Here is a 14120-nt window from a genome sequence, read left to right on the forward strand (position 1 = left end):
TAATAGGCAAGTTAAATCTCATGATGATATTATAGTTAAACAATATTACCATCTGGAACAAAGATTTTATAAATTAAAAACTACCTCACCTTGAGCCCCTCCTCTTACAACACTTCCCAACACTCCTCTCCTCAATACTCCCCTCAATACTTCAGTTATTCTGATAAATCTATGAAAGCAAATTTATACAATCGTTACTTAGAAAAGTTGGGATCTCAAAACTGAAGATCTGTCAAGTCAACTAGGCTATCAAAAAATTCTTAAATCAAGAACTAAAAGCTATAATTTAGTATAATTAAAACAAATTTTAAACATACCATTATTTAGAAGGAAAGGACTGTCAAGAATAGAAGATCCTTGTCCCATGACTGGTGATGTAGACAGCCAATACTCTCTCTACTTCTTGGAACAGAGTCGCAATTAAATGGGATTAAAATTTGAACAGACTGATTGGAGCTGAAAATAAGGCTAGTTAACGCTTCAGAAAATGAATATAAGAGACTGATAAAAGAGTGATCTCAAGTTTGTCTCTGAGAAAATATAACACTTAGTATTACCTGGTAAAATCAAAACGCAAATTATAAAAGACCTCACATAGTTGTTACATTTATTTTATATGTTTCTAATCTTACTTTTAAGTTATGCAAAAGGAAAAACACAGCCAACAGGAATTTACTTTCTTTGTTTTTGGTTTCAAAGTTTTTAAAGCTGATTCATGTCATTTATGACATGCGAATCCAAACATGATATCAGTTTTTCCATATGAGATATGTTTTTTTAAATATAGCCCTACTATCCACAATTAATATTAAGTCAACATATGTCAACAATGCAAAATTATACAATAACAAGTTCCTGTTTATTATCTATTTGAAATGTGTTATATTAACGTATTTCTGAGATGCTGAATCCAAACATGAAATCATTTCCTCTGTATCAGCTATCAGCCCACTTTTTGAAATATGGCCCTACCATCCACGATCAGGTTTACTGTTAAATTATTATGTAGCCTACATATCATGTAAAATTATATAATAACTAGTTCCTGTAATTTTATCTATTTTTAGTATTTTCTTGGGATGCTCTATCAAAAAACGAAATCAGTTTTTTACATCAGCTATAGTTTTCCAAATGTAACAGCATCTCTGCAGTTATGGTTAAAAACTAATTGTTTTATTAATTTGACATATCTTAAAAAATTTAGATCCAAGTCAAAAACTAACGTCGTCTTTGAATTCAGCTCATTAAATAAACACAAAATCCACATCAGAAGCTGCAACACCGAAAACCACTATTGCCCGGTTCTTAATCATTTGTTATAATTTGCATTCCAAAATAATTTGAACTTGGAAAATTCTTTGTGTTACAATGCTGAAAAAATTCAAATAATAGTCTATTTTGCTTATTATTAGCATTTAAATGAATGAAATTGTATTTGGCAGTCATTTTCAGATGAAGCAGATAACAAATAACTAATTATGATCTTAGTTAAAATGACTTTAAGCTTGTTATGAAATTGCTGAAGTTTTTAATGAACAACACAACATACTCAGATTGACTCTACAGTGTTGGCAATTCCTACAGTTCCAATTCCTAATATACTAGAGTTAAAGGTGTCAAAGACTTACTTCTATTCAGTTTCCTATTTTATTTGATTTTACCTGAGGAATAAGGATATAAAAATGAATTGTCTTTTCAATCAGTAATTCAATATTTCCAAGTGAAGCATCTTCAAGTTGTATACTCTGTTTTGCAGACAATACAAAGTTTGGTCTTAACAGAATTGTTTTTTTGAAATTTTTGTGAACTCTTATCATCATTCATTTATATATTTTTTTCTTTCAGGGTCTTGGTATCAAAACTACAATTGCACAGAGACAATACAGCATTCATTTAGATTATGGCTAATTCACTTAAAACGAAGTTTGATTTTACTTATTTGTTAATTTACACTTTTGAGCATAAGAAATATAAACTTAATCTCACATTTTAACACAGATATTACCAGGGACGCCACACACGGCGATTTAAATTGGGAGTGGAGGGGGGGGGGCCGCCTTCGATGTTTTCAGCCAGGAAGGACAGAAATTTGAGACGGTAAATAATGGTGCAAAGTTTTACTATTTTACAGGCTCCTACTTTCTTTTTTTTATCAGGTAAATAAGCTGATAAAATTATATGATGTAAAATAAATGAATGATGAACAATCTTCATCAGTAAAACCAAAAAAATAAGTAATTTTAATAGGAATACCAGTCAGCAAAATCAACTGCCCCCCCCCCCAAAAAAAAAAAAACCTATTGACACCTCAATTATTTATTTTGGCATCTGCAGAAGTCTTTGCTATGCCATATTAAAGCTTAATAATTAAGTTACAGCAAATTATGCAAGCAAGGCAATTGGTGGATCTAGTATGATGCCATAAGCCTTCCCTCTGGCTCCAAATATGTCCTGGACAAAACAAAGTTTGATTAGCAACTGACAATGAACATGATAACTAGAATAATTAGATAATTTCAAATAATCTAAAAAAAAATTCTGGTTGCCAAGCCTTCCCTCTGGCTCCAAATATGCTCTGGAAAAAAAAGTTTGATTAGTAACTAACAATAAACTTGATAGCTAGAATAATTAAATAATTCTAAATAATCTTAATACAATTCTGAAAAATTCCAAGTTTTAAAAATTCCTAAATTCGCAAGGGTGGGTAGGAGCTAAGGTTAGGTTGGCAGGGTGGGGGGGGGAGAGAGGGAGTTGAGTATAGTGAGTGATGGAGACTGGATTGGTTATGATTATTTTTCTTTTATATTTTATTTATGTATTATCATTTTAATTCAGTTATTTATTTATGTTTCTATATATACATATTTTTTTTACTATTATTATTATTACTATTATTTATATATATATATATATATATATATATATATATATATATATATATATATATATATATATAGGATATAGTTTATATATTTTTGGTTCATTTATAATAGTTTTAATCAAATAGTTGAGGTTTATGTAAATAGTTGAGTTAATAGGTAAGTAGTTATGTGGAGTTTTGCGCGATCACAAACCTTCGTAGGTTTTCTCCAGCATGAAAGTGTTGTTTAATTTATTTATTTTTTTATGAATGTGGATTAATAAACTTATATGAACTTAACTTATATGAAATATGGACTTATATCAAACTTGCACATAACCGAAAACTGGAAAGATAATTAAAAGAATCACGAGGGCTAACTTAATGATTCCTAAAAGAGGCTGTCTGATGAGAAGTTTTACATAATTTGCAAATTTGTGGCAGAATATTTACAGCAATAATAACAATAAGCATTACTTTATATTCTTCTTATAACACAAATACAATTCTTTTGATGTTCTTCAATTTTCTGAAAACTCACTAAGAGTTTCACAGAAAAACAGTTCTTAATAGACGTTTGGTATTTTCTTGGATGGGGCTATTCCACCAGTTATTAGAAGAAGAACAAAGGTCCTACATCAGATTTCGAAAGACATTTTTATGGCAAAAAAAAAAGAGTATAAAAGAGGAGTAATTCAAGGGAAAATTTTTCCTTTCTAAGAAGAAACCCCCCAAGATAATTTCTTAAACCACATTGGCCTGACATCACATAAAGAAAGAAAAATGAGCAAAAATGGGGTTTTTATAGGCCAAATGACGATACTGAAAAAACAAAGCGAATATTTCAAGAGGACAAACGCCTCTCTTCTTCAGCGCGAAACGAAACGATGTATCAATAAAAGCCAAAAATTAAAAGAATTAAAACCAACTACCTAACAACCATAAAAGCGAGTTATTCGCCAATATCCGCGATTTGCACAAAATCCAAAAAAACATGAACTGCCATCGACGGATACTAGCGAGCAACTCTAGTTGCTCGCTAGTATCCGTCGATGGCAGTTCATGTTTTTTTGGATTTTGTGCAGATCGCGGATATTGGCGAATAACTCGCTTTTATGGTTGTTAGGTAGTTGGTTTTAATTCTTTTAATTTTTGGCTTTTATTGATACATCGTTTCGTTTCGCGCTGAAGAAGAGAGGCGTTTGTCCTCTCGAAATATTCGCTTTGTTTTTTCAGTATCCTCATTTGGCCTATAAAAACCCCATTTTTGCTCGTTTTTCTTTCTTTATAAGAAACCCCCCCCCCCTTTTTAGAAATCCTGGATATGCCACTCACTCAAGTCATACCTGTGAGATACGACAGTAGCAAACCCCTTCACCAGCTAACCCCCTCTTTTTCTGCTTTCATAATCATAAATAATACAAGTTCACACTGTTGTCCAAATTTGGTCTAACAACTACAAAGAATGCAATGAATAGCTTAAACAAAAGAAAATAGGATGAGCTTTTATACATGCTGAGAATGTAGTAAATAGGTATTTTTCAGTATGAACCCACAGTAAAAATTCCTATACAGTGATTCCTATACAGTGATTATAAGAATGCAAACATACCCAAAACTGTTCAACACAAAAACCAAGATCTTAAACACAAAACCATCCTGTAGGAAAAACAGCAAGGAAAACTAAAAGAAAACAACTTGCATTTACTCTCTTACTCTTAGCAGTAAACTGCAGAACAAAGTTATATATGAATCAGTTTGACCAACATTGTTAAGAACAGAGAGCCAAAGGTATGAATAAACTAAAATTTAGAGTCTACTTGATGTGCTGCAAGCACAAGTATCTTGGTTCTGCTAGTTAACAGATGAAGGAATATCAAAATATATAAAATTCAAAATTTTAGCTAACATTGTCATTTAAAAAGCATTATTTTTTCTTATTTAAATTAAATGAAATCAAATAGGCCCTTCTAATTGATGTGATTCAAGCAATGAAATTTACATTTGCAGAATCAGCAGACAATCAGCTATTTGTTGAAATGCAAATAAAACTGAAATACTGAAAGGCCCTTCTAATTGATGTGTTATCAAAATTGCACTTCCTTCATAGATGTCTAATGGAGGAGAGGCATTTAAAACCACAAATATAGCTTAATTTAAAGCAATAACTGCTACAAAATTCAGTGCTACATTTACATTTCATTGTCTTCTATGCCAAATAGATCAACTTATTTTGACAAAATTTGCAAAACTTAACAAATATATAAGCTTTGAGTTTTTCCATTTTTTCTACGGTTTTTTTTGTCAATAGTCCATGAATTGACCAAACATAATTATCACTGCCATCACAATTGCACCCCTTCTCAAATGGGAGCAAGTGTGATGCCAGTCCAATTGCCCATTGCTATATACAATTTTTTTATTCTTGTTTGTTTGTTTTTCTTCAAATTAGTTTTATTTATAATTATTGACTAGCTGGGGATGACAAACAAGCATAAAAAATAAACTGCAAATGTAATTAATAACAGCACAATTGCCACAGTAGTCAACCTTTTGCTTTGAAAGGGTGTTCAATAGGGAATTCAATAGTACCACTTTTGGCTATTACCTTGATTACCATAAATTACACTAGCCAGCAAGAACCTCCTGAAGAGACTCTTGATGGGGGTGTGCCTGCATCAAGGTTTGGCAGCATCCCAGGTCAGCTTTCAATCTGCATTGGTCTAGTCATAGTTAATGCCCTTCTTGAATAATTTGGCAGTCTTGCATTGAATAGTGGCAGAGTGACCCTGTTTAATAGTGGCATGGAGCAAGTGTTTCTTATGGAGGAGTCTCTCAGGAGTGTATTGCCTGAATACCTGATGGAAAATATTGCCTGATGGTTTGGTGGAGATTCTGCCAAAGTATACTGCGGTTCCTTCTACTGAGAGTTCACTGCAGATATCTGGATTTCAGTGTTTCACTAATCTAGGACAGCCAAACTGCAGAAGAGGAGTTGGTGTCTACGTCAGAGAAGGCTTCCAGGTTAGTGTTATCAACCTTCCTATTTTTAATGTACCTTGGGTTGAAATTGTATGGCTTGACATTAATCTTCATGACAAAAAAGTCTGAATTGGGTGTATTTACAGAAACCCTAGCCCACCCAGTCTTGAAGAATGTGAATCATCACTTGAAAAAATTATTGATGGAATGGCTTCTTTGGTATCACAAACGGTTGCATCTGATTTGATAATAATTGGCGATTTTAATTTCCCCTTGGTTGAGTGGGTGGATGGACTTGGTCATCCAGCATCTGGCGGTGGGGATTCACCATTTGTGTCTTGTTTATCTGACAATTTCCTTCACCAAACGGTTGAAAAACCCACAAGGCACCATGGTGACCAGAACCCTTCCTCGTTGGATCTTGTAATTCTGAGTGACCCAGACTCTCTCATCAGAAATGAATTTCTTCCTCCAGTTGGTAACAGCAACCACTCAGTTATCCTCTCTGTGCTGTCTATGAATAGTCGTTTTGAAACTAACTTGCGCCCTCAAACTTTTATTGACTATCATGAAATACAGCAGGAATTGGTATCAATTAATTGGTCAGAGATCATTACTTCTGATATCAACACGTCATGGTTGAATGTCAAGGAAACTCTCCTGTCAACAGAAAAGAAGCACTCCCATGTTATTTATCAAAGACAACCAAAAACACTTCCGTTTCTCACAAAGGATACAAAGAGGACTATCAATAGGAAAGCCAGAGCTTGGAAAAGGTACAAAAAGAAAAAAACACAGGGAATTGGCTAAGGTATGCAAAGGCTTGGAATCTCGTCTCAGACTCAGTTAGGAAACTGAAGTCTGAATATGAGGAGAAGCTTGCCACTGATATCAAGGCAAACCCCAAATCCTTCTGGAGGCATGTTTCTGCTAAAAGTCCTAACCGTCACACCATTCCTGACCTCAAACATAGCAGGGAAACGCACTTGTTGCTGATAGATAAAGCTAATTTACTGAATGTCCAGTTTGCCTCTGCTTTCACCACCCGGTCTTGTCCAACCATCCCTGCAGCACCATCACATTCTGCATCTACCCCAATGCTTAGCCTGTTAGTTACTGAAGAAATGGTCTTATCTAGCCTCGATAAACTCAGTGTTAACAAGTCCAAAGGACCTGACGGGTTACACCCAAGGCTTTTTCAAGAGTGTAGAAATGTCCTCGCTTCTCCTCTGTGCAGACTCTTCCAGCAGTCCCCAAAAAATGGACAGCTACCTACAGATTGGAAAACATCATATGTCACGCCAATCCACAAAAAAGGCCCCAAGGATTGTGCTGAAAATTACTGTCCCATCAGCATCACTTCTGCAGTTGTAAAGGTGTTTGACATATTTGTAAATAGAGCTCTCATTCAGCACTTTGAAGCTAACAACATACTAACTCCTTCTCAACATGGTTTCAGATATGGTAGATCCGTAGACACTAACCTAATACAGACATACAAGTATGTAACATCACTGCTGGATTGCGGATTTCCTGTTGATATGGTGCTCCTGAACGTCTCAAAAGCTTTCAACAGGGTATGTCATGAATTCCTGATTGCCAAACTGAAGGCAGCAGCTGTTGATGGTGTTGCTGTGCAGTGGATACAGAGTTTCCAATCAGAAAAAAAACACAAGCCGTCAGGGTCTATGATTCTCAAGGTGTTCCTAATTTATTGTCATCCATAACTGTATTAAGTGGCGTCCCCCAGGGGACCATCCTTGGACTGAGTCTCTTCAATTTTTATATTAATGATGCACCAAACCTACTCTCAAACCTCCTCACACTTTATGCTGATGACTCAAAACTTGTTGGCAAAGCTGCTATACCATCTGATCTCCAATCTATACAAACGGACCTTGATATTCTTGGAAGCTGGGCTGATAAATGGCTCCTCTCCTTTAATGCTGAAAAATGTCATGTCATTCATTTTGGCAAACATAATCCACATCAGCAGTACCATCTCCAAGGTAACGCCCTCTCTGCAGTTACTGAAGAAAGAGATCTTGGAGTCATTGTTGTTGATCATTGGCTGAGTTTCAGTACCCATGCAAAATCTGTATCTTCTTCTGCCTTCCAATCCCTTGGACTTATTAAAAGAACTATCTCTAGCTGGCATCCTAAAGTAGTTATGAAGCTCTACAAGGCACTGGTTTGTCCACACCTTGAGATTGGAATGTCCCTGGCGTCCCCCTATTTTAAGAAGGACAGAGAAATACTAGAAAAAGTACAGAGAGGAGCAACTAAGATGGTTGATGGCCTCAAACAAGTGCCATACAAAGAGCGTTTGCATCATCTGAAGCTCCCTACTCTCACATACTGGAGGAAGCAAGGCAACATGATTCTAACCCACAAAGTCATTTCAAAAAAATACTCTTCCTGGTCTCCTTGCTCCCCCAGAATGCCTTGTGACAAGAGGACATTCAATGAAAATTTTCAAGAAGCACTCTTCTATCCAAGAGAGAAGCCATTTCTTAAGCCAATGAATAACCAACTTGTGGAATCAGCTCCCTGAAGATACGGTGTCTGCAGACTCGATAACTGCCTTCAAGCAAAGACTTGACGAAGATTGGCAACAGCAGGAATTCCTCTACAACTGGGAAGCTGCTGAGTTTACAACCCAAATGTAGCAAGCAAATCACAACAAACAAAAAAAAACCATTAGATGTCATCACAGAGCATTACAAGGATGGAAAATCCTTAAATTTGCTCCAAGCTTCGATTTAAGGTAATACAACACCTTTTATACAAAGCATGATGTTATTGTAATATGATCATTTATCTTTTTTGCTCTTAAAATACATATGAATATGACATCATTCAGATTAAATTCTTTACTAGTACATAGTAGGCTAAAATTTAAACTACACTAGGGTAAAAGACCTCTTTTTGGGAAAGACCCCTTTTCTTTGGTATTCCAGAAATAAATAGATGGGTTTCTGGATATCCCCTATTTTATTATAGCATGACACAATACAAGTGTATACCCAATCATCTCTCACTAGAGCCAACCCAGTGGGATTAACTTGTCATCATAATTTCAAAATAGGGTCTCTGTTTTAATATGCAATTGAAAAGAAAAATTGTATTTAATATTTGTGACTTACAGAATGAATGTCAAGCAATGAAATTTACATTTTCAGAATCAGCTATTTGTTAAAATGCAAATAAAACTGAAAATATTTCTAAAGTACTAAAAGATAGAGTGCTAAAAACATCAGAATCGACTTCAGAGGACATTTTATATCACGGGAAGATGTTTTTGAAATCCCCCTTCCACCCAAACTCAAAATTTTTCAAAATTCTACTTTAGAAGCTTTTAAAATATTTCTAAATCACTAATAGATAGAGTGCTAAAAACATCAGAATCGACTTCAGAGGACAAGTTATATCACGGGAATATGTTTTTGAAATCCCCCTTCCCCCCAAACTCAAAATTTTCTAAAATTCTACTCTAGAAGCTTTTTAAATATTTCTAAAGCACTAATAGATAGAGTGCTAAAAACATTAGAATCAACTTCAGAGGACATGTTGCATCACAGGAAGAGGTTTTTGAAATCCCCCTTCCCCCCAAACTCAAAATTTTCAAAAATTATACTTTAGAAGCTTTTTAAATATTTGTAAAGCACTAATAGATAGAGCACTACAAATATCAGAATCAACTTCAGAGGAACAATTATATTATGGGAAGAAGTTTTTTAAATCCCACTTCCCCCCTAACTCAAACTTTTCCCAAATTCTACTTTAGAAGCTTTTTAAATATTTCTAAAACACTAATAGATAGAGTGCTACAAATATCAGAATCGACTTCAGAGAACATGTTATATCACGGGAAGAGGTTTTTAAAATCCCTCTTCCCCCCAAACTCAAAATTTTCCAAAATTCTACTTTAGAAGCTTTTTAAATATTTCTAAAGCGCTGAGACATATAGAGTTAAATAAATCAGAATCAACTTTAGAGGGCAATTTATTTCAAGGGAAGATGTTTTTGAAATCCCCCTTCCCCCTAAACTCAGAATTTTCCAAAATTCTACTTTAGAAGCTTTTTAAATATTTCTAAAGTACTAATAGATATAGCGCTACAAAGATCAGAATCGACTTCAGAGGACAAATTATTTTATGGGAAGATGTTTTTGAAATCCCCCTTCCCCCCAAACTCAAAATTTTCCAAAATTCTACTTTAGAAGCTTTTTTAAATATTTGTAAAGCGCTAAGACACAAAACGTGAAGAAATTATTTGAAAAAACTATGTTTTCTAAAGAGTTAAAGAGGCCGAGTCACAAGTTCGAACCTTAAAATGTACAGGGGTTAGGAGGTACAGTTGGGGGGCTGCCGCCCAAAACCCACCGCTTTTGCAGCCTATAAATAAAAAAAAGGTTTTTAAACTGAAAGTAAGGAGTGACATTAAAACTTAAAATGAACAGAAACTATTCCGTATATGAAAGGGTCTGTCCCCTCCTCAACGCCTTGCTCTTTACGCTAACGTTTGACTTTCTTACAACTTTATTTTTGTTAAACAATAAAAAACTTTAGCATAAAGAGCAAGGCGTTGAGGAGGGGACAGCCCCTTTCATATACGAAATAATTTCTGTTTGTTTTAAGTTTTAATTTCGCTCCTTACTTTCAGTTTAAAATACTTTTTTTTATTTAAAGGCTGCAAAACCAGGGGGTTTGGGGGGCGGCAGCCCCCCAACTGTACCCCCTAACCCCGGTTTGTTTTAAGGTTCAAACTTGTGACTCAGCCTCTTTAACTCTTTAGAAAACGTAGTTTTTTTCAAATAATTTTTGCACGTTTTGTGTCTTAGCACTTTACAAATATTTAAAAAAGCTTCTAAAGTAGAATTTTGGAAAATTTTGAGTTTGAGGGGAAGGGGGATTTTAAAAACCTCTTCCTGTGATATTACTTCTCCTCTTAAGTTGATTCTGATGTTTTTAGCACTCTATCTATTAGTGCTTTAGAAATGTTAAAAAAGCTTCTAAAGTAGAATTTTGGAAAATTTTCAGTTTTGGGGGATTTCAAAAACATCTTCCCATAGCATAATTTGTCCTCTGAGGTCAATTCTGATATTTGTAGTGCTCTATCTATTAGTACTTTAGAGATATTTAGGGGGGAAGAGGGATTTTAAAAACATCTTCCCGTCATTTAACATGTCCCCTGAAGTCGATTCTGATGTTTTTAGCACTCTATCTTTTAGCAATTTAGAAATATTTTAAAAGCTTCTAAAGTAGAATTTTAGAAAATTTTGAGTTTGGGTGGAAGGGGGATTTCAAAACATCTTCCCATGACATAATTTGTCCTCTAAAAATGATTAGTTTATTTTTACTGGTCTCTCTTGTCAAATCCTTTCCCTAATTAATACAGTTTAAATGGTTTTATCAACACAGAGTTGTTTGGCATGTGCCTGCTACCCTTAAGGGTAAGGGTTTCTGATAAGCAAAGTTGTGACATCACAACAAACCTGGTATCATCATACCATAACAAAAGTCAGCATGGGTAGAAAATTAAGTGGCTTAGGATTTAAATAGGATTTTGGAATATATTTTAATGAACAAGGTTAAAAGCAGAAGTTGTGCAAGGTAACTTGCACAACTGATAGTAATATAGGATGAAATATGAGTTAAAACAACTATTAATGTGCAGTAATTTACCATTATATAGAGGGGGGTTGAGTGGAGGTAGGTACTTCAAAGTACCTTCCTGGGACAAACCTTAGCATGTAGATCCATCCATGCATGTCAAACCTTAGCATATATATATATATATATATATATATATATATATATATATATATATATATGTATATATATGCTATTTTCTATTAACCATCTTGTGGTACCCCATTGATAAATTGGCTATAGAGCCTAAGAATAACAGGAAAAAGTGGGCTAAATATTTATCAAACAGGCAAAGAGTATGAATGTTAAGGTGAATTAATGCATCTTACAGTTTATATTATTCAGTATTTGTGACTGTTTTGAAGTAGGCTAGGCCTAGTTTTAAGAATTTTTTAGTTTCCTTCAAATGGTCCTCAGGTCTTAAGTAATGCCACAACAAAAACTGTTGGTAACTTTAAGCATCTTATAGCTAAATATTGAACTAAAAGTAAATAATTACGGAAACTACTGGATACTTTGTCAATTTATTCCATTTCAAGCACAATTTCAACATGCATTTAATTTAAATCTGACGGGCTGTTTTAATTATAAACAGCATTGACTGAAAGAAAGCAGCCGGCTTCCACTAGTCCCGAATTTTCGGGGTTTTCCCCGAAAATGATATGCGTCTCCCCGAGAAATAGTTGTTCCCAGAATCCCCGAAATTTCCCGAAAATCATCCAATCATGCCTCGCGTTCAGTTAAGCTTATTGTAGTTATTGCAATAACTTGTTGGAATTAGCAATTACTTATTGTATGTTGTTGTTGTTGTTTGGGGTTTGACGCGTTCGACCAATCAGTCATATGCGTTCGTATCACTCAATTATTCTGTGCCTTCTGTAATCACAAGCTTGCTTGGGTGTCACTTTAGTCAATATTCATTGAGCCATGTCAGGTATCACTTATTGTGCTGTTGGTAGGGGGTCATTCATGTGTAGCAAATGCCTGCGTCGAAAAACAAGAATCAGAGTAATTCGGCACTGCTTTGTCATAAAACAATTAAAATACAATTTCAACACAATTAAATAAATAATGCCAATATACAACATTCCTGTCACATGCGTCAAATAAAAAAAAAACTGATAGAACATAAATAAAAGGAAAAAATATACAAATTCTGATGACTTTAAAATGGGCTAATATAAGGGTATAAAAAAAAAAAAAAAAAAAAAAAAAAAAAAAAAAACTTAGAGGGAATAAACCAAACCAGTAGTCTTAACAAATCTACCTAAAACGTTTATGCTTAGTTGTATAGCCCAAGAAGGAGACGTGTAATGTCCCAGAACAGAGCGCATTGTGAATGCCTTAAATGCCCTCTCACAGCAATTCCTTAGTATTTCCCTCTCCTTTTCATATTTTCTACAGTTGAAGATGATGTGACGTATGTCTTCGTACACTCCACATGTGTTGCAGTTGGGGGTAGGGGTCATTTTCCAATGGAAGCGTGTTGATTTAGTCCTTGCATGACCACATCTAAGACGAAAGAGACAAGTTGAAAGGATGCGAGATGAGAGGTACATTTCTTTTGATGGCTGCTTGTAATTATACAAATCCAGGAGCTGGGTATGGAAAGAACGGAGCCAAGCCTCTTCTTCCTCCAAAATTTTTGAACTGATTGAAGACAGGAATTCAGGTCCAGTAAAAGGGGTTTTAGTGATCAGACCCAAATGGGAGGCTTGTTTTGCAGCCTGGTCTGCTAATTCATTTCCCTTTATACCACAGTGTGCTGGGACCCATATAAATAGGACTGATATACCCTTTCTTCCAAGTTGTGTAGTCAGATTTTCAATCTCCATGGCAACATTTCTTGCTTGGTGTTGCTGGTGTGAAAGGTAGTCCAGAGCTGACAGTGAATCAGTGCAAACAATATACTTCCGATTTTTGGTCTCTGTTTGGCTTGCTATGGCTTGAAGAGAAAACTTAAGTGCCATAAGTTCTCCAGAGAAAATTGTCAGGTAGGGGGGTAAACCGTAGGAAAGAGACAGGCCCTGGGAGGGTATAACTACTGCACAGCTGCATTTTGTTTCTGTCTTTGAGCCATCTGTGTAAACTTAGATGTAGTCCTGGTATTCTGCCAACTTTCCCGGGAATATGATTTTCATCACAGCTTGGGGGAGGTCCTCCTTTTTTTCAATGCTGATCTTACGAATAATCAATTCCCCAATTCCTTTGGAGGCACTGGGAGAATCATCATCCAAATTAACAGTCAGCCTACCATTCTCTATGAACTCTTCCATGCCAGGAAGGCAAAGGAATATCTGAAAAGAGGGCATCTCTGTTGGTTTGTAGCGGACATCAGGGTTGTGGTGGCTAATGATTCCTTTGTAGATAATGTGGTTCTTGAGTCTTATCTTTTTTGCAAAATATCTTGCGAGAAGATATTTTCTTCTGGAGTGAAGGGTCTGGATCCCCACTTCACAGTATATAGCTGCAATAGGAGTTGATTTTAGGAAACCAAGGGCTCTTCGTAAGATTGCATAGAGAGTAGTGTCAAGTTTCTTCAGGAGACATTTCTTAGCAGATCCATATATAAATAATCCACAGTCTATCTTGGATATCACCACTGATTTGACGATAGTCGAAGC

General features: G+C 35.1%; 2 protein-coding genes across 3 annotated transcripts in view; both read right to left on the minus strand.

Moving 5' to 3' along the window:
• The window catches only part of neur (E3 ubiquitin-protein ligase neur), a 262144-nt gene that overhangs the window by 173606 nt on the left and 74418 nt on the right, over positions 1-14120 (minus strand). The window contains exons 1-2 of one of the 2 annotated variants that reach the window (XM_089093633.1): positions 11996-12045; positions 318-456 (exon numbers count right to left, since the gene is read on the minus strand). In XM_089093633.1, coding sequence (XP_088949759.1) covers positions 318-366 — 49 coding nt within the window. In that variant the 5' untranslated portion in view covers positions 367-456; positions 11996-12045. Of the gene's footprint in view, positions 1-317; positions 457-11995; positions 12046-14120 lie in introns of those variants that run through there. The other variant, XM_089093634.1, reaches the window with a different exon arrangement.
• LOC148949617 (uncharacterized) lies at positions 12723-13466 on the minus strand. Its single transcript, XM_089092741.1, has one exon. The coding sequence runs from the start codon at positions 13464-13466 to the stop codon at positions 12723-12725; it is 744 nt and encodes a 247-aa protein (XP_088948867.1).

Source organism: Artemia sp. Qi Xiang Cuo, chromosome 8 (assembly GCF_049724085.1).
Source record: "Artemia sp. Qi Xiang Cuo chromosome 8, ASM4972408v1, whole genome shotgun sequence".
Classification (NCBI taxonomy): Eukaryota; Metazoa; Arthropoda; class Branchiopoda; order Anostraca; family Artemiidae; genus Artemia; species Artemia sp. Qi Xiang Cuo.